The sequence below is a fragment of the Chaetodon auriga genome, chromosome 12 (assembly GCF_051107435.1).
Source record: "Chaetodon auriga isolate fChaAug3 chromosome 12, fChaAug3.hap1, whole genome shotgun sequence".
Lineage (NCBI taxonomy): Eukaryota > Metazoa > Chordata > Actinopteri > Chaetodontiformes > Chaetodontidae > Chaetodon > Chaetodon auriga.
Genome location: NC_135085.1, coordinates 13,321,664 through 13,342,366, shown reverse-complemented (window position 1 = coordinate 13,342,366; position 20,703 = coordinate 13,321,664). Strand labels below are relative to the sequence as shown.

Here is a 20,703-nt window from a genome sequence, read left to right as displayed (position 1 = left end):
TTTGTACACAAATCCTTGAAGTGAAAATGGATGGAAGGACTATGGAATTCCATTATCAGTAGGATGACAGGTGATGATGCCTTCTCTTTTCTCTCTTCTCTGGCAAGGTCAGAGAGATGTCATGGAGAAGCGCAGGAGACAGATTTGACTTAAAGGATGCAAAAGGTCTGCGGAAGAGCAAAGGAATAGAAATAGGAAATGTGTATTGTGAGTATTGATGTGACTGTAGGGCATGTGCTGCTTATGTAGATAGTGTCCTTGCCTCTTAGATGCACATGCTACATGCATTTCAATGTTGTTAGAAGAGAGAGAACGATAAAGATGCTAAAGAATGGATGCCAATGTTGATACTCAGGGTAATCAAATGTTTTGGACCTACAGGACTAGAAATGTGACGTGTTGCCTCAAGCTCTTCAGCGGCAAGGCAACAGCCAGCAAATCAATATGTGGTCGGTAAACCATCAAATTATAAACAGCATGTTCTCCGAGCACACACACGCACACAAACACACAGACGTGAACAGCGGATGAATACAAAGCGCTGAAAGGATAGGAGGAAATTGTGTTGCTAAGTCTGATTTCTGCTAAGTAGCTCACCTGTAATAGTTTTGTTTGTCTTTGACACAACAATAACACCGAATATCTACCGAGGAGGAAATAAAAAAAAATTGTAGTTCATTATTATATGAGCCAATGAATTTCTGGACGGATTTCAGATGGGCATTATCGGAGACGCCTCAGGCCTCTCTCTGGCGTGAAAGATGGTGGTCATTTGGCTAGACGAGGGGCAGTGAGGACCCCCTCCTAGACTGGAGCAGACGGGTGCAGAGGAGCCGAGGGCTGGCTGTATTAATGAACAGGCAGTGCTGAAAGGGACAGGTTCCTGTAATGCTGATGAATGGTCATTACAGAGCAGAGACGAGAGAGGAGAGCAGGAGGGGAAGAGAGGCGAGGGGGAGAAGAGTACAGCAAAGTGGGCACAGAGGGAGCAGTGGTGAAAAAAGAGTTTAATTTGCACCTCAGATTTCTGTAAACTCGTTTATCATGTCAGCAGTGTCACTGTTCTCCACGTGTCCCCCCCCCCACACCTCCCTCTTCTTGCTCCTGCCTGACCCAAACCTTCTTGTTTTTCTCCAGATACTGCCATGTATTCCTTGGCTAAAATAGTTTTATCATCTTCATTGTTTGCGTATAATTTCAAACTGCAAATCTGACATGCATCCGGTGTTTCTCACGTAATCTCACCGACTCATGTAACACGATTTCTGAGTCATTTCCATCACTGGACCAGTTGTTGGGGCTCTGTGCGGAGAGTTGATGCCTTCTCCTCTCCATTAGGCCTGATTGAGCAGCTGGGGCTTTAAAGGTCAGAAGAAGGAGGAAGCACCAGGAGATATATGCACATAAGAAACATGAACTGACTGGAGGCCCACTCACTCCACCATAGACCTCATTAACTCCTCCTCGCCTACAGCTGTTTGGATCATCGGTGGGGTGGGAATTTGGAGAAATAAATCTGTGAGCCAAGCTGTTGCTTCAAATTGGAGTAAAAAGAATGGTATTATTACAGACAGTGGAAGTGATCTGAGAGGAAAAAATGCAAAATTGTTGCAAATGACTCTCTCTACTCCACAAAATATTCATTTCAAGTCAGTGGGGCTTTTATGTGACTGTCCCAGTGCATGCAGCCTTTGTTTTTTCTGTCTGCTCGACTGCTGTATGCCAAAGTCTAACACAAGCCTTATGTAAATAGCTTTACAATGTAAAGTATTACATTTCGAGTATTAGTAGACAGTCTATCTTGGCTAGATTTACGCAGCTGGACAGTTACTGTGAAATTTCCATCTGACAGCGAGATTTCTATTTATTTCAAATATTTCTTCTCCCCAATTTTCAGTTTTTCCAGCGAAATGTTAATGGTACATTTTCATCATGATATGGTGCACTTGATTAATAAACCAAGGGACTTCTGGTGCTCATCCGACATAATAATTTCTGGGTCACACCTGCAAAAATGTCCTGCAGTGTATTTCACTTCAGTCTGCACGAAAATGCCTTTCCATCAGACCAGCTTTTGGCTGCCATGCAGTATCCCCCGCCTGTCTAATTGTAATTCAATAGTGCATAATCTCAAATTTGTTACACACCATATTTTATAATGCGTCAACTCAGTGCCCAGCCACGCTCGGCATAGATGGCAAATAGCAGCGCATCCAAAGTAATTACTGGGTTTGTGCTTATACAGTGGCAGAACACATACTACAGCTGTTGACAAGATGGCAAAGTGGTATTTTTGCTGTTGCTGCACTTAAGGAATTGTTTATGATTCACCAAAAGAAGGACATTTGTGTATGCTCAATGGATAAATAAGCCTCACAGCTCAACAGGCTGATCTTTCTGTTAATCCAGGAAGTAGACTCAAATGTAGTGCCTTAGGGAGATTACTGATACATGTGTACAAATTCTCTGTGGCTCAGCCAATATTAGCATTTTCTATCAAACAGTGACTAAGCACCTAACTAATAAACCATGTGCACTCCTCTCTCTCTCTCCTTTGTCTTTCTCTGTCTGTAGTGGGAGGAAGTGAGTGGCTATGATGAAAACCTCAACACCATCAGGACCTACCAGGTGTGCAACGTCTTCGAGCCCAGTCAAAACAACTGGCTCCTCACCACCTTCATTGATCGGCGTGGAGCACAGCGCATTTACGTGGAGATTCGATTCACAGTACGCGACTGCAGCTCTATCCCCAACGTCCCTGGCTCATGCAAGGAGACATTTAACCTCTACTACTATGAAACTGATGCTGTCATTGCCACTAAAGGCACCGCCTTCTGGATGGAGGCCCCCTACCTCAAGGTGGACACCATTGCTGCAGATGAAAGCTTCTCGCAGGTGGACTTTGGCGGACGCCTGATGAAGGTCAACACAGAAGTCCGCAGCTTCGGGCCATTGTCTAAAAACGGCTTCTACCTGGCCTTTCAGGACTATGGTGCATGCATGTCTCTGCTGTCAGTCAGGGTCTTTTATAAGAAGTGCCCAAGTGTGGTCCAGAACTTTGCAATCTTTCCAGAGACCATGACAGGGGCCGAGAGCACCTCCCTGGTTATTGCCAGAGGAATCTGCATTCCCAACTCAGAGGAAGTAGATGTCCCTATAAAGCTCTACTGTAATGGAGACGGAGAGTGGATGGTTCCTATTGGGAGCTGCACATGCAAGGCTGGGTTTGAACCCGACAATGGCAACGTATGTCGAGGTAAGTAAGCAGTAGAAATAAACATGTTTTGTCATAAACATTCTATAGTTGCTATTTGAGAGTGTTTCCTCTGCTAGTTGCAAGCACCTTACTTAGTGATTCTTTGCTTTTCATCATTCACACGCATTTAAAATGATGGACTCCTCATAATAGAACAAATCACTCCAGTGAAGACAGGCGACATGAATTTGTTCTATTTTAGGCACGCATATAACAAGGTACCTTGGATCACAGATTTTCCGCATCAGTGGAACGGCTGAATTGACTGTGTTTCATGTGTTTTGCTGAGCATGATGTGTCGTACTTCTTCCTTGATCACATCCACCTCCGGCGTGCTAGAAAGGCACATTAGCATTGATTCTTAATCTGTAGCGAATGGCAGCCTTCTGTGCAGCCTACTTTACAGATGGCGAGAGGTTTGATTCTACCTCAGTATGATGTGCGGAAGACTAAGTTCTGAGGAATAGATAATACCGCATACTTAAAGCCAAGGTTAATCTGGGTTTTAGGTTCAAGCTATCACTTTCTCTCTCTTTCTGTCTGTCCTCCAATGGACCTTAATGCTCTGCACCGTGTTATTCTCACACACACATACAAAGAGAAAATTTGCTCAAGGTGTCTGATGATAATATGAGTGGCTCGGGGCTCTCAGTATGGTGCAGTAATGGTTGGCCTGCCTCTGGAGGTTAGCTGGAGAGTGTGTGGAGCCCAGATAAGATTGATTGACGCACATCTGCTCTGATCAATAAACAGATATGAGAGTGCCACATATCTACAAAGCTCAGTGTGTGACTGTGTCTACTGTATCCTTCTCGCATTGCTTTATGTCCTACGCAAAGCACACACACACACACACGCGCACACACACACACACACACACACACACTAGACACGCACACAAACAGTCCTTGGCTAAGGTGGAATGACTTTCGAATGAAAATGACAAGGCAAAAGTTGGTTGCCTTTAGTTCGCTCATTATGGGAAGTTTTCATTTCACATCAATATTTTTCGCCGCATCATGTGTTTTAGGTCATTTCATTTTGTATGACTTTGTTTCTATGATTATAATATTTTGCTTCAGTGCAAGGCACATTTAATTTATATAGTTTAAAAGGAAATTTGTTGCTTATTGAAAAAGTGCTTCAGCGCATTATGTGCAAACTAATAATTTGCAGACAGCAGGCTTTAGTTTGTCTGCTGTGAATCTTTATTCCAGCTCGTTTCTCAAGGGAACGCAAGTGGTGCAAATTTTGAAACAACCTCAGTATCATTATGTCTAATAGAGAGTTTCAAACTGATGAAAAAAATCAGCTGAATATTTGACAGAATTTCAAACAAAACAGGATCCTAAAATGAGACAAACCAAATACTTTTTGTGCCTTTTACACACAATTAAAAAGAGTTACTTCTTATGTTCTTTGATATATAATTAAAATCTGACCATCTAGCTGATATGACTGCAGTTTATTCTATTTATTGTATATTTCCATCTTTCCTTATTGTTCAACCAATTCATGCAATTTTGGTATGCTGTGTAACACGTAAATAAAAACAGAATGCAAAACCTGTGCTGCATTAAATTAAAAGCACAATCACAAAATATCTTCAAACTGATACATTTTATTGTTTTTAGTAAATATGCACTCATTCTGAAATTGATGCCTACAACATGTTTCAAAAAGAGTTGGGACAGGGAATGTTTACCACTGTGTTACATCACTTCACAACAACAGTCAGTGAGCATTTTGGAGACTGAGGACATTAATTGTTGAAGTTTTGAAAATGAAATTCTTTCTCATTCTTGCTTGATGTATGACTTGAGTTGCTCAACAGTCCGGGGTCTCCATTGTTATATTTTGCACTTCATAATGCGCCACACATTTTCAATGGGAGACAGGTCTTAACTACAGGAAGGCCAGTTTAGTACCCACACTCTTTTATTACAAAGCCACACTGCTTTGACACGTACAGAATGCGGCTTGGCACCGTCTTGCTGGAAAAAAGCAGGGATGCCCCTGAAAAATGTGTCGTCTGGATGGCAGCATATGTTGCTCCAAATCCTGCATGTATGTTTCAGCGTTAATGATGCCTTCACAGATGTGATAGTTACTCATGCCATGGGCACTGACACACCTCCATACCATCACAGATGCGGTTTTTGAACGTTGTGCTGATAACAATCTGGACTTGTCCTTTTCCTCTTTAGCCCAGAGACACGACATCCATGGTTTCCAAAGACAATTTGAAATGTGGACTCATCAGACCACAGGACAATTTTCCACTTTTCGTCAATTCACCTCAGATGAGCTCAGGCTCAGAGAAGTCAGGAGCATTTTGCGATGTTGTTGCTGAGGGATTGAAGGTCACAGCCTTACAATGTTAGTTTTCCACCTTGCCTCCTACACGCAGAGATTTCTCCTGATTCTCTGAGCGTTTTGATGATATTATGGATTGTGGCCGATGAAATCCCGAAAGACCTTGCAATGTTGAGAAATGTTCTTAAACTGCTGGATTATTTGCCACATAGTTTTTCACAAAATGATGATCTCTCTCCATGATACCTAGTTGTGTGACAAGTGATAACATCTACCACCTGTTACCAATGAACCTGTTCACCTGTGGAATGTTCCAAGCAGGTGTTTTGTAGCATTCCACAACTTTTCCAGTCTTTTGCTGCCTTTTGCTGCCTCTGTCATGTTTGAAACATGTTGCTGGCATCGAATTCAGATTGAGTGCATATTTACAAAAAACAGTAAAGTTAATCAGTTTGAACATTAGATGTATTGTATCTGTACCTTTTCCAATTGAATATAGGACAAAAATGATTCGCAAACCATCTGTTTTTGGCTTTGCCATTACAGTAGATAATGATATGTCAGGTACAGTGTGTTTCACTTGGAAGTATGACTTAAACTTGATGATATTCTATTTCCATCCTTATCAAATGTAGTTTTATGAAGTAAGACCACCCTTGGGGATTCCTTCATGATTAAAGATGCACAATAACAACCACTTTCTTTAAATGGCTCCTTTTCAACTAGTTTTACTTTGTGACTATATTTCACCACAGCCAGCCATTAGTGTATGTGAGAAATTTTGTTTGAAGGTTAAACATGTAAGACAAAGTTCAGTATGGAAGCTTTATAGCTAAAGAGCCAAATAACCTTGCATGTCCCCTAAAGCAAAAACCTCAAGGCATGAATGTATGAGTATTTTTTCATCCTGCAAACTTTCTTGATGCTGATGCATCCTTTTTTTTCCCATCTTCTTCACCACAGAATTTCCTTTTTTCTTCCTTTATTTACTTCAACCTTATACACTCTCATAGCACAGTAATTGGAACCTATCCCCAAGTGACTGCATGATGCTTGTTGTGGCTTGTGTTGGTGGGGGGCATTGGCACTGCTGCAAACACTACAAACACTCAAGTACATGCACATACACAGTTCCCCGGTAGGCACTGCACTACAGAGACTCTTTGAACAGAGGAGGAGACGTATATTTCCACTAATTCCCACAATCCCCCTGACTTCCTTCTCTAAGTACCCACAGCAAATAGACTTCCTGCTGTGTTAAGTTTGACATGTCTGTCTCTGATGGAAATGTAGCATTATGGGAGGTATGAAAAACAGCCTGTGGAGGAAGGGAGTTGGTAGCGTGTCACTGTGGAAAGTATAAACCTGTAAAATGTTGTGTAGGTTGACCTTAAGCCTCAGGATACAAACACAAACTTGAGCACAAGCATGCATGCATAGAGAAAGAGTTAACAGAGCTAAAAGAGAAACAGAATATGTTGCCATTTGTGTCTCTCATAACTAGCTCACTCTCTGGAGACCAGTATGGAATCTGTTCCCCTCTCATCTCTGCTGAAAGGCCCCTCCAATAAGAGCAATCTCAACCCTTTATGTTCCACGTAGTCTCTTTTCATGGGGTTGCAATCCATTATTTAAACAAGGAAATCTAACCTTAAAGTGCTTGTGGAAGCTGAGCACTATGGGCAACCAATCAATTGGGGGTTGGTGCAATAACGCGGCCTCAACATTGGGTCTGAAGTAATTGCCCATTAGAGATGAAGTAACAGGAACAGGAACAAAAAGATTATGATAGCATGCAGTTTTATGCAGAAATAATGCCCCTTGTTGAGAGCAACATGAAAAGCAAAGGTATTACATAGGAAAGGGAAGTCACTGTGGTCCTTCAAAGCGCAGTGGGACATCAAAAGATGAACAGAAATTGCTTCTGTTTTAAGCTGTTAAACAGCCTGATATTGTCATATTGTCAACTATGTATTACAGGGAAAATAAAGCGTATACATCAATGTTCGCCTACGTAACAACCGCTTTGTTGAATATGTGAAACTGTCCATTCGGTGTATTCTTGAATAGTTGGTGTGGGACCGTAAATGTTACGCCTTAAAATTAATTTAACTGGCTTAACCTAGCTAATGACAAAACAATCAGTCTCGCTTCATATCAAACTAAGGACAATCTTGTGCGTAATGTACATTAATATAAAATGACAAAATACAAACTCTATCTTACACCACTGTATGTGGCACAACAAAACATACAGTTGCTGTGTCACGAAAGTTTGTCAGTCTTGCACAAATCCGTAGTTTTTGATGTGTATCTTTGCACAGTGAAAGGCAAATGATGATGATGTGAAAGATTACAAATGTTGTCTTTAAGTGACAAATGAAAGACTTTTAACTTGTTTGAATATGGAAGTAATTTGTTATGACAGAGAAAATAACCGTAACTGCTGCTGGGTGTGTGTGCAAGTTCAAACTTGGTTGTTTGTGTGTGTGTGTGTGTGTGTGTGTGTGTGTGAGAGAGAACCTTCCTATACCTGATTACACTTTCTCTAATCTATATGTTTCAATTAGTGACAGGTAGTGTGTGTGTATGTATGTGTGTGTGTGTGTGTGTGCACGCGTGTGTGTGTGTGTGTGCACACATGTGTGTGCGCGTGGCCTCCTGTCAGTTGGGCAGAGATACCATGTTGAGTTGTTGTGCTCTGTAACGATGATGCCAGCATGCCATCCTCATTACCAGCTCCCCAGCTCCCACACAAGCCATTTGGGTATCCCCCCCCTCTCTTTCTCTCTCTCTCTCTCTCTCTTTGCCTCCCCCTCCCCCCCTCCCACCCCTCGGCTATGTAAGCAATCTGCTAAATATTTTATCACCTCCCTGTTAAATCGAGCGGAGACACTCCAAGTAGCAAACCACTACCTCCACCAACGCGGAGCTTGTCTTGTGTGTGTCCTGCTCAACTCAAGTGCCGAAGAAAGACTTATTTGATGGTTTTACTGGACCCTCTCATGGTTGTTGTGGTGGTCTCCAGCTGAGTGATTAATAGAATTACCTTGGTCACATCCATCTCTGCGTGTTTTTTTTTAATAATCTCATATAATCATTGATCACTTTAATGTTCCTTGTATTCTCATATATGAAGTGATTAAAACTCCCTGGTAAGCTAATTATTCCCACTTGTAAACTCTTAAAAGTGAAGGATGTGGCAGCAATAGCTTCAGAGCAAACAGGGCTAAATGACACACTATGACGAGCAATTCAAAACTTTGGACTGCTTGTTCTTCATTTTTCTGTTAACACTTTTTCCTTTAGGGAGCAAATTTTTCTATGAGCTGATAAATGCCTGTCTGGAGTCTATAAAGCTGGCAGTCTTATTTTATGAGGCCCTCTACTATATTTTGTCTTCTTTTGTAATTGGTTAACCATGCTCAAAGCTTATTGCTCCTCTTTTTTTAACCTCAGTGGGCCATTCCTATGCAAAGCACATAGCTGCTCAGAGTCTCCTCACCCGCGTGGACCTGGAGACTGGGCTGGGGACGGAGGATGGTAAAAGCATTGGCATGGAGGCAGCATTGTTTCAGCTATTGATTTTTGCAGAGATGTGATTTGAATACGAGTGAAATGGGATGATAAGAAAGATAATTACTTACATTATTATCCATAATGTTTTCTGGTTACGTGTTTATGGAACTCTATTTTATCCCATCCATCCATCCTTAATATATTCTAATGCACTATCCATGATTATGTATTTATTTAGTCGGATATTTACGGAAATTCCTCACCAGAGCGGTCCTATAGGCCTACATGGCAATATGAATCTCCTCATATTTTCTCTCACCGTTAGGCTCCAGCGGGCTTTTGACACGCTGGCACATTAATATTACAAATATTCAAATAACTTTATTTAACATTCTGCAGGCTGACAGCGGCAGCAGGAGATTCACAGCCCATTGAGCAAGTGCGCTTCCCTGGGCTAAGTGCCGATTCATCATGGCTGCCTTACTCCTGTCTAATGGTTGCCATCATGGGGCACGAGCACACACGCACGCTGACTCACACATAAACACACATCTTGGGCATACACTCTGCAAAAGTATTAGTTCTTCCATGTGTGCATTTTTAAAATGTAAAGTGTAGTGTTCAAGGCACATTTAGCACATTATTAACCCTAGCCTAAAACCTTATAAACCCCAATATATCCCTTATAGAGTTCACTGTCATGGGCACCAACCAGCTGGCTTATTCCTCTGTATTAGGGAGATTGAACTGAAATAAGATAATAATTCTTGCAGACTTACCCAAGGCACACACAACCACTGAATCTCTCCAGACATTTTCATTTGTTTATAACTTTAAAGTTTGCCGCGGGAGGCTACCGACTGTAAACTTTTGTTTTGACGGTTTCCGGCTGCACCGAGGCTTTGATTACTCCTTTAAATGTCTTATTTGAGTGTAAAGGATCTGGCAGACGGGACCCACAAAGGCCCGGTAAGCTATTAGAGCCAATTCCAGCCCATTTGGCCTTGTCTGCTTCCGTTCCACAGAGTTTACTTCATTTGCAGAGAAGCATCCATGTGCACTCACCAGCACACGCTCCAAACACACACACACACACACACACACAAAGATCTACTAAGTCACCTTGAAGCCCAATTAAGTAAGCGTCTGACTCTTCCTGGTCCTATTAGCCCTATGGCAGTGAAGACCAGTGTGATGAAGACAAAAATGGAGTAGTGGGAAGAAGAGACAGAGAAAAGCTGTAAGAAAGAGCAGAGTGAAAGACTTCTTGTTTCCATAGCTCTCAATGGGCTGAATAGAGGGATGGCAGAGAGCAGTGGTGAAAGAGTGTGGCCCAAACAAAGACTCTTTGAATCTAAGGCCCAAACAGAGTGTTTGTAATGACCCCAAACACAGATGCGCTGCTCTCACTCCAGTGACGAGTCAGTCCCTAATAATGTGAGGGGAATTCAGAGATTTTGTTCACACATCATGGAAATACCCACCACACACAGAGCTGTTCTTATCCCCCAGGGAGGGACACATACTCCCTCTCCTATTATTTTTCCCTCTTTCTGTCTTTCCACTTTAACCACTGCTTTTTTTGTCTGGTTGTCTAACCTTCAGTCCCTTTCAGGCCATGTATTCGGTCACTTGGCTTTTTTTTTTTCCGAGTCTTTCATTGTCGTCTCTCACTTGGTCTTTTCCTTAGTTGCTGCACAGGAACTTTTTCAAGAAGGCTCCACTTTGACCTGACATCTCTTTCAATCTCACTCGCCAAATCCTTTTCAGTTCTCTTCCTCTAGTTCAGTCTCAGTCATGTTATCAGTCCCTGTATGTCTGGTCAACCTGTTCTCACTCCCAACTCGTCCACGTCACTTTTGAGGCACTGGGTACTCCTTCAGCCTCATTTTTCATTGTGCAGGGTAGTCCGATAGACGTTCATAGACAGCCCGTTCCTACGCCCAATGTGTCAAATTACATAGTATAAAAGGCAAGAACCTATGAAGGAAGTTGGGGTGATGGAATGAGTCAAGCACAGCTGTGTTACACCAAAAGCGAAGGCTTATTTCTTTTGGAACTGAAGTAACATAACATACAAAATGTAATCTATGTAAGGAGCCTTTGAAACTAACATACTTATTTTAATAATAATGATAATGATAAACTTTATTTGTATAGCACCTTTCATACAGAGATTGCGGCTCAAAGTGCGTTACAACAAAAAAAAAAAATCACCAAGTGAGTGCTTCACATAGAAAAGACAGGGATAAAAAAACAAACAGTGTAAAATAAGCCAAACAATGATCTTTTCCTAAATCTAACCAAGTAGTTTTGGTACATAAACCTACCTAAAGTGCGACCATTTCACAGGGTTGACCACATGTTTATTATTGTTCTCAGCAGGCTTTATTTTGAAAGTCTAACCAGACGCTGCATATTTATTATTGCTAACTTGACCGCGGAGCCCTGCACGCTGAAAAAAGCCACTTAAGGGGTCCTGACCAAGCGTCTATATTTGATGAAATATGAGGGAAAATGTGCTGGTCTTCTCCACTCCTGTCCTCAGTCAGTGATGGACACTGGGTGCTGAGGCCAGCGAGAGTCACGGGGAGGACAAAGGACCCCTAACATTCAGCAGATGGCTGGGGCTCCGCTTAATTTGCCTGTGTCACCCTGGCTGGCAAAACACAAAAGCCCAGCGCTACAAGGGCCTCCGCTTCACCACCCCCCTCCACCGCAACTGTGACCCGCATCAATCAAATCCCTCACCTTATGCTTTTAAGTTTTGATTGCACATTTAAGAACAAAGACATCATCAATAATGCTGTGGAAAAGTCTCTGTCTCTGTCTCTGTGTTGTCTTCACAAGGGACCACAAGTTAAATGTCACGAGAAGAGTCAATCTGGACAGCAGAAAACTGCCTTCAGTCTCTTTGTACTTTTCTGCCCCCACATCTCACTCATTCTTTTATGTCTCCTCTTCCCCCCTCTTGAGTACATTCATGCAGGCAGTAATGAGGAACCCCCCCCCCGGTCGAGGAAGTACAAACACTCGCCCCTCTCCACCACCCCTCATTTGTTGATTCTCCCTCTCTCTCATCACTGTCCATCAATATTCACTGTTCCTCTAATAACACAGCCAGGCATGTTTGGTTTGATGGCAGAGGGACACGTTTCAATTCTCGGAAACTGTCTCATCCCCTCCTGGAGGTTATCAGCAGCAGGATGATAGATGTGGATTAGTCAAGGTTATGTTGTGGAACTTGCGGAGTGACGATCTAATTAGAATTGAATTGCAATTATAGTAAGGCCAATATACCTCCGTTCATTCCACATGCAGTGAGAACTAGTCAACAGAGCAACCAAGAAGAATGTGGCGGCATAGCAGCCTGGAACAAGGTCTGAATGTTCTATTACTGGAGTGTCAGTTCACCCAATTTATATAAAATAAAAAGCATATTTCCTCACTGAACCTCTAGTGGTATCTGCTCATGCAGAATTGCAAAGCATTTTGGTTTTATTTGACCAGTTTTTAGATATTGATCTTTGGAATTTTTGCCTCTTCCAGTGCCTCATAGTCTATTTTTTAAGTGGAAAGTAGTTAAAATGAAAACCGTTAATAGCAAAGTTAACAGTAATGGAAAAACTTATTTTGAAAAGAAATGTTGCTGTTGATTTTTAAGATGTGATTTTTAGCGATGTAAGCACCACAAACAAAAATTCAATTCGTCTCCATTGTGTTGGGGTGGCAGCAGAAGATTACGACGGATCAAAACCTGGGCAAAATAAAACCCAAATTATGTGTCGAGCTGTAAGAAGACAGCATATGTTGTTTACAATTTGAGTAACAGCAGAAAATTCAACTGATCAAGAGTGCGAATTTGTTGTCTCATAGGCTGTTTCCACCAGTCTCCAAGTTACAAGCCTGCGCTTTTAAAGGTTGTTTAGTGATCATAGATTACTGTTCTTGTAGATGGATGGCTTGGATGCTTGGCATTCAGTCAGCGTGGTGAGGTTGGTCTTTGCAATAAGCAAATCCTGTAAGCAAAAACGACATTTCTTCAATGCTTTGTGTTGATTCTGTCAATCCGCATGGGTGCCTGAAATCAATTCAAGGCTCAAAATCTCTGGACTTTGGGTCAAAGCTTGTAAGAAAATGAACCTTTTTTGTGGGAGGCCTGCACACAAATGCACCAACACACACCAGCATGAACACACGCACCCACACACATACACAATTTCCATCACCTCGAGCTGAACTTTGCGTGTCCAATTTCATAACTTAATCATGTTTGCCATAATTCGCGCACACTTGAAGCAAATAGCCTTACAGTTCCACTTTAAGTGCTCTCTTAGTAACCCCGATTAAACATACGTGAAGAATTATGCCTGTGTAATCTATGTTATGACACCACGCATTATCCTAAACCAACTCGGCTCCCTATAACTGGGCAGGTCATATCAAACACAACCTCAAAACCTGCACAATATGCAATTACCGAGCAATTAGACAACTCCCATAATCCACAATGTGCTGTGTCATTGTGCACGTTTAATTGCATGTTTTCGTTGACAGTAAACACAGAGTGTACTTTTCGGGGTCAGGGCGTGCGGTTCTGCAGAAACCAGAGGAAACGTCTCTTTTCAGACTGATAGACAGGAAGAGCCTATGAAGCTCAATCTGGCAGACGCATCTCTGTGACAAATTATTGATCTTGGCTTTGTTGTCACTCCTCATGCCAAGGGCCCCCTGCGATGGCTGTCTTCCGAAAACGCCCACTGGAGAAGACATTGTGTGAATATTGAATCTTGAAAGCAAGATAGGAGAGAGGAGGAGTGTGTGTCTATCTATATGTGTGTGTGTGTGTGTGTGTGTGTGTGTGTGTGTGTGTGTGTGTGTGTGTGTGTTGGGGAGGCAGTGTGAAAAAGGAGAAAGAGAAAAAAGAGAAAGAGAGCGACTTGGTAATCCTCTCTTTGAGCACTTTGTGCTTTGTGCTCCATTTGTTTACTGAGTTCCCACACTGGCTGGGGGGCTGCAGCTTTTCTCCCAGACCGGAATTAGCATAGCCAGACTTGTAGTCAAATCTGTGTGGCGCTTTTGCATGTGCATGTGTGTGTCCCTGTTTATTTCTATGTGTGTGTGTGTGTGCTCGGTTTAGATGAGGTGAGAGCTTAGCAAATCCTCATCAGCTGGGGCAACTCAACTTTAATGAAATCTTCAAAGTGTGTTTGGTCCAATCAAGCCTGCTAACCTCTCAGTCTCTTTTTGGCTGCATTTTGAAATGAAAACCCGTGACACACCCACCATGCTTTCACTGTGTGACGAGTGGGAACAGTCTGTGTCAACAGGTCGAGTGCTGCCTACGTGTTACAGTGGTACGTCTTGTTTGGAGGTTGGATTGATTGCAGTTTTTGTGCATCATAGTTTACAGAGCTTCAGTAAAATGTGTAAAACCAAATAAAAGGGATATGAGGTCAAAACATGATGCTGTAATTTTGTCTATTTCAAATGTGCATTTTGAGCAATCCTGACATTCCCGACCTCACTAATTAAATCAGCAGTATGAACAAACTTGGTTCAGTTCATGTTTTGTATTCATAGAGGCAACCTTGGCACATTGTCACAGTAGCTTGAGTGACGTGAAACTGAGTTCAAACAACACATGAAATCTGATGAATGACTAAGACATCTTTACCTATTAGAGCTGATAGCCCTTATCTACCTCTGCTTTGGAGCAGACTCAAGATTTCAGAGGCGTTTTTGGCCTAGTTATCACTGACGATAGAAATTAGGCTGCTTAGTGACTCACACTAAGCAATTAGCTCATATAGATTAGTCTGCTATCCTATAGGCATCTAGATGTGCTGTCACCGGTGCAGTATCCCGTGCATTCAGTGACGTCTCTCATATTCTTTAAAGGGGAATTCGACAGCTTTTACGCACCAAAGCCTGTTAACAAGTCTTGTGGAGCGTTACCGTCCATGTGGAAAAAATGCTGAAATGTATAGTCGCTCCAGAGGGAGCTGTGCAAGATCTGATAAATTAGTGGTTGGTGGGGACTGAAGACTACAAGTTTGAAAATGAGTCCAACAGTGTTAATATGTGGAGAAGTCTTTTAAAAGCACTTTGTTTCAAGCACGATCAAGAAGCAGTGTGCTCTCAGTTCCTACCTGCGTTGTGCTGCTAGGCTTGGATTAGACAGCTGTTTTTGAAAACAGGATGTTATGTTCCTTGTCGTCGATTGACAGTTATCCCTAAGGCACATTTTGCAGTTAACAATAACATCCTAATAATCTTCAGCCAATTCAAGGGCCAACACCTCCGACAACACCCTTCAAGAGGAAGTCTGCAGTCACCCGCCACTAGGCTCACCTGTAAATGGTGACTTCTATGGAAGGAGAGATAATTTTTCGAGGCAATGAACTCATTATTAGAAAGATAATTCTCTGCTGTTCTGGGATAACTTTATAACTAACCCTCTAACACTGTATGTGCTTACAAATTCAAAAAGTCCTCTCTGAAACAGCGGAGATTTATTATCTTAGTGCTGGGAGGTGTTACTGTAGTGCTAGGCCAGACTGCACAGTGGTGTGCTTCTCAAAGAGAATGATATCTGATTAGTCCAAGTCCGAATAGAGGCAGAAGCTGACAAACAAATGGATTTGCTGTGTCGAGAATGTTCTCTGGGGGAGCTGGATGGGCTGAGATACAGAGACGCTGCCTTTGTGTTGAAGCCAGCGCCAAGCATAATAAGACCCTTTGGGGAATGAACCAAACACAGAGTGATAGGGACACAAAGGCACACATGCTCATACACTCAGTCAATTTCACAATATCTCTGCCTCTCTGTCCCTCTCTCTTTTTCAACCTACCTATCTTTCTCTCTTACTTCCCCATAAACTGACCTTCATATTACTGGCTACCGTGGTTGGCCTATCATTATGTGTTTTGGCTTTGCAGGTCTGTTGAGTTTCTTGACTCTCGCCAAGTTTACGGTGTGAGCCAAGTGACATGGCGGACTCCTACAAACAGGGCTCACAGCAGCCTTTTCAGAAGGACGTTATTGTGTGTGCATATGTGCGTGCACGTATGCGTGTGTGCGCACAGGCGTGTCTGTGTGTGCTTCCCACCCATCACGGCATGAATGGGCCAGCAAATCCTGTTCCCTCCCTCTGTTGTTTCCCCTCTCTATCTCATCTTTTCTGCCTCTTTAATTCCCTCTCTGCCGCTTTCCTCCTTCACTCGTGCTCTGCTAGGAGAGCAGTCATAGAAGGAGTGCGACAATAGAGGTATTAACCAAATGTATATTGAGCTTGCCTGACTCACGCAGTCAATGTGATGCTTTTACACCCCTAATGCCATGTGAATAGGACTGCTGCTCCCTGAGAAACGCCTCCGTGAGCACTCAGAGTGAGGGGCCTTTTCACTGGCTCTCGTGAACCTGGTCCACGTCGCCTGTGCGGGCCCCATCTCAGAGCACACAGTTCTTCATTTTCATAAATACTATAATCTGGATTGGAAGTCTCCCTGTTGTGGAAATGATGTGAGAGGGGGACCTCGGGCCAGACAAAAGGGCCTGTCTTTGGCTGAGGCCGGGGCCTCTTTAACCCAGTCCCTCCCTCCCCATTCTTCCATACAGAGAAGCAGCAGCGGCTAATTGTTGTATGGAGAGGAAGAGTGATGGGGTGTTGAGTGGATGTCCTGCTTAACACTGCCCCCAGTGGAATACGAATCTGCCCAAGAGGAAGATGAATGCAGACAAGAGACAGATATTGGGGAAGGGGAGAAGTGCTACCTTAAAAAAAAAAAAAAAAAAAAAAAAGATTTATCCACCTCTCGCAGTTTATTTATCATTTGATCCAGGTCAGAACAGATCCTGTGATGCCGGCTGATAGTAAAGTTTGGTTTGATTCCTCTAGGTAACAGTGCATAAGACTTTGGAGCTGGAATGTGTAACAAACTCAGAGTGAAGCTTTGAAGTGTAATGCTGTTGCCCTGGGCTACTTAGCTCCAGGGTCAAATGAGATTACACCCTTGATCTGTGTTAGTGCCTTCTGATCTGAAGGATTGCAACGTAGAGGTGTGCGTCTGTGTGTGTAGGTGAGTGTGTGTGTGTGTGCTTGCAAGCATATGTCTGAATGTCATTGTTACAGAAAGAGTTTGCTCGTCTAAACAGATTTACATATTTCTGGAACGTGTGTCTGATTTAAAAGTACTGTAATCCCTTACAGTGTGTCTGCACACATTGTGTGTGTCTGTGTGCGTGTGCGTATGTATGAGGCCGTCACATGTTTGTGTGTGCGTGTTTATGTAGTGTTCTCCTCATAGGAAGAGGTTGTTAACTAATTAATAGTGTTGTTGGCCTGATCTTAGCGCTTTGTTGTTGTGTCTCCCAAGCTGCAAAGCCGACTCTCTCTCTTTCTCTCTCTCTCTCTCTCCCTGTTTCTCTCTCCCTGCTCACTGCTCCGGAACACCTTAATCCAGTGTGAAAGCAATTGGCTCTCTCAGATCTAATCAATAGAGGGCCAGGGCAGCGAGCCAGGGGGAACATCTCTGGCCCCTGCTCAGCTACAATCAATTTAGAACCATTGATTCAGTGATTGAAATACAAAGAGCAGACGCGCTGGACCGTACAGGTGCTTTAGTGTTTGGGTGTGCCAACATGTTATATATCTCCCTGTGTGAGTTTCTCAGTATTTATGTGTGTTTGTTTGTGTGTGTGTGTGTAATGTGTGTGTGTGTGTGTGGGTGGGTGCGTGCGTGCGTGCGTGTGTGGGTGGGTGAGTGTGTGTGTGCAAATTTCTTCATGGGTGTGTATATGGATAGTATGATTTATTTTCAAGCTATCTGTAGTAAAGTGGGAATGGCATTTAATCTAGCACCTCTGAGACAGAGCCAAGGGAAAAAAATCACTCCTAATCCAATATGTCCTGCCTAGGGAAGGTGTGTTTTCAAAGGTGTGTGTGTGAGTGTGGTAAGTTGGCCTGTGCATTTGTGTGCACCCAAGGGAAGGTGTGTACACCCCATGTGCTGATGCATTTTTGGATGCTCGTGCATGCAGAGTTTAGACGGGCCCTTGCATAACATTTGCATTCAAATTGTATGAATGCACTGTGACAACAAGAACGTGTGCATGCCTGTTGACATGTGAGGACACGCATGACATCTACAGAGATATGTCTGACTTTTCTTTGCTATGCTTTGCACGGACATGTGTGTATTCATGCATACATGATGCCACTGCATATCATTTATTTGACCCCATTTATGCAGTTATGCGCTGCAATGTGTACACATCTGAGTGTGTTCATTAGTGCAATTTATTGCTGTGAATATACAGGGTTCTAGTGCATACTGTATGTCACTGTGTCTGTGCCATTTTGTGTTTGATGTAAGTTCCAGTCATGCAGAATGTGAACACACAAGACCATAAATGTTCCCGGGTCATCGCCTACAGTGGCACTGCATCAGTAAATGAAGCATTCAGCATTTGCCCTGAAACTGCTGTCTTCAAACAGCTGTACAGTGTGTGTGTGTGTGTGTGTGTGTGTGTGTGTGTGTGTGTGTGTGTGATGTGCCATTCTACTTGTGCCATTACAACAGCTCAAAGAGCACCAATGCCACCACCAATGTGCCAGCATACACTTACTTTTTATGCCTTAATTTGTTAATGTGGCAATTGTAGAAGAAATGTGAGCAGAAAATGTCACTGTGGCCAGCAAAGCTATGAGCCTGAATGCTTGTTGTCACATTTGCACATTTTTGACCTTAAGAGTGATTACTGCAGTGTGTGTAGGCTGCTGAGATTCATTAAATGATTAATTGGGAGCATCTGAAATCAAACTACTCTCCTTCATGTGTCTCCCCTCATGCACAAACTGATGGACACTTTCTGTCATTTACACACAAACACACACTTGTGCTTACTTGTTAGACTGTACCCTCATGTTAATGGCTTTCTGCCATTTATACAGTTAATCCAGTTTCCCAGTTGGTCGTGTTGTTTTTCCCCCTAATTCTCGGCTGGACAAAGTATTGATGTCTTTCCCAAAGTCCACAATGTCACAAAGACCTAATAAGGATTGTCCGCACACTTTTAAGTAATCTACACGTGCACACATATATTAGCCTTTACTATACATACATAATCGTCATCTTTCTTCCAGTTTACTGTTATAATTATCACAAACCATCAGTCTGAACCATTTTTAACTTCTTACTGTTTGACTGCTGTGATGCTAACAGTTGCTTCTTGCATTTATAGTTCTATAGGTTCTTCCACCTTCTCGCCATCAGTTGTGGTGATGTTCCATTTTCCAATGTCCAAAATATTCCTTATCTATCAGCGCCTGTCTGTCCATCACTCTTCATCCAAATGATTGATTTCTGCTCTCCATCAGTCTTATGGTGCGTGAAAATGTTCATGCGGCATAAGTCGTCCCATGTGGCTGCATCCCACACACACACACACACACAATGGGCGCATATGTTTGCCAGTTTCATACCTTGGGGCATATTGACTAAGGCTGCCTGATAAAGGTCAGTGCTGTCCGGATGTGGACAGGTGGGGTGTGGGCTGCACTTCACACACACACACCGTGTCTGTGTGATAGTGCGTGTCTGTTTGTCTGGAAGGGAATACACCTCCCTGATAAGGTTGTGCGGAGGTCATGCAGATGTAAATATGACATGAATATTGATGTGCGGTGAGCCAGGCCACCTTTGGAGGATTTCATGGCTGCAGGTGCATTGCGTGCCAGAGGAAAGGTTCAACCTGTGTTCATTCACGCTATGCGACAGAATGTTTGATGAACACATCCGTTTGTCTTTGTACAGTATAAGCAGAATATATTCGCATGCACGTCAGTCATTCATTGACTTTTCTGGTCATGCCTGGGCCTGATGTCAACAGATTCATCAGTTTTGTATGGATAAAAGCACACCCTTCCTGAACCATGAATGGAGCCGTCTATGTTGGCCAGGGCAGATGCATAGTCCCTCTAAACAGCATTTATTATTCAGCCGTTTTTGTTTTTTTTTCTTTTGCCTATTGTCAGCTTTAGAAATAATAGCTTGGCCGTCACTTAGTATGCAATGAGAAATGGCTGCTTTGCACAACACGCATATTGTGGGACTCTGCCACCAACAATTTGAGTGACAAGATGCACTCCTGAGTGCTTTCTCACTTTGTTTTGCACTCACTTTCCCACTTCTCTGTATCTCCCTTTCTCACACTCTATTTCCCTGATCCCGGTCACTTTTCCTCTCCCACGCTTCACACATAATTTGTGTCTTCTCTTTTGATGCAGAGCATTTTATCATTATTTCCCATTAGGCATAATAGCAGCAGGGGCGATGAACAGCAGATATGCTGGTACAGCTGGAGGAACATCTCGCTGGCGAATGCATAATTGTATTGATGTAGCTGTTTTTGTGATAGTTGATGTCATCATTGTCCCAGGGTGCAGTGCTGGTCCCGATGACCTCTCCATCACTGTGCTGCTCGCGCCACCTTTCCCCTCATCTATTCTCCAACCTTGCCTGTCCACCTCTTTTTCTCTTATCAGTGACGTGGTCTACGGCTGGAGGGTTGGCTCTAAACTCGCCATTGGATTTCAGAAAGCCAGACT

At 42.9% G+C, this 20,703-nt stretch overlaps 1 protein-coding gene across 2 annotated transcripts in view; it reads left to right on the top strand.

The window, feature by feature from the left end:
• Positions 1 to 20,703, top strand: part of ephb1 (EPH receptor B1) — a 152,463-nt gene that overhangs the window by 60,513 nt on the left and 71,247 nt on the right. For both annotated transcript variants that reach the window (XM_076745811.1, XM_076745810.1), the window contains exon 3: positions 2,575 to 3,256. In XM_076745811.1, the coding sequence (XP_076601926.1) occupies positions 2,575 to 3,256 (682 nt within the window). The remainder of the gene's footprint in view (positions 1 to 2,574; positions 3,257 to 20,703) is intronic.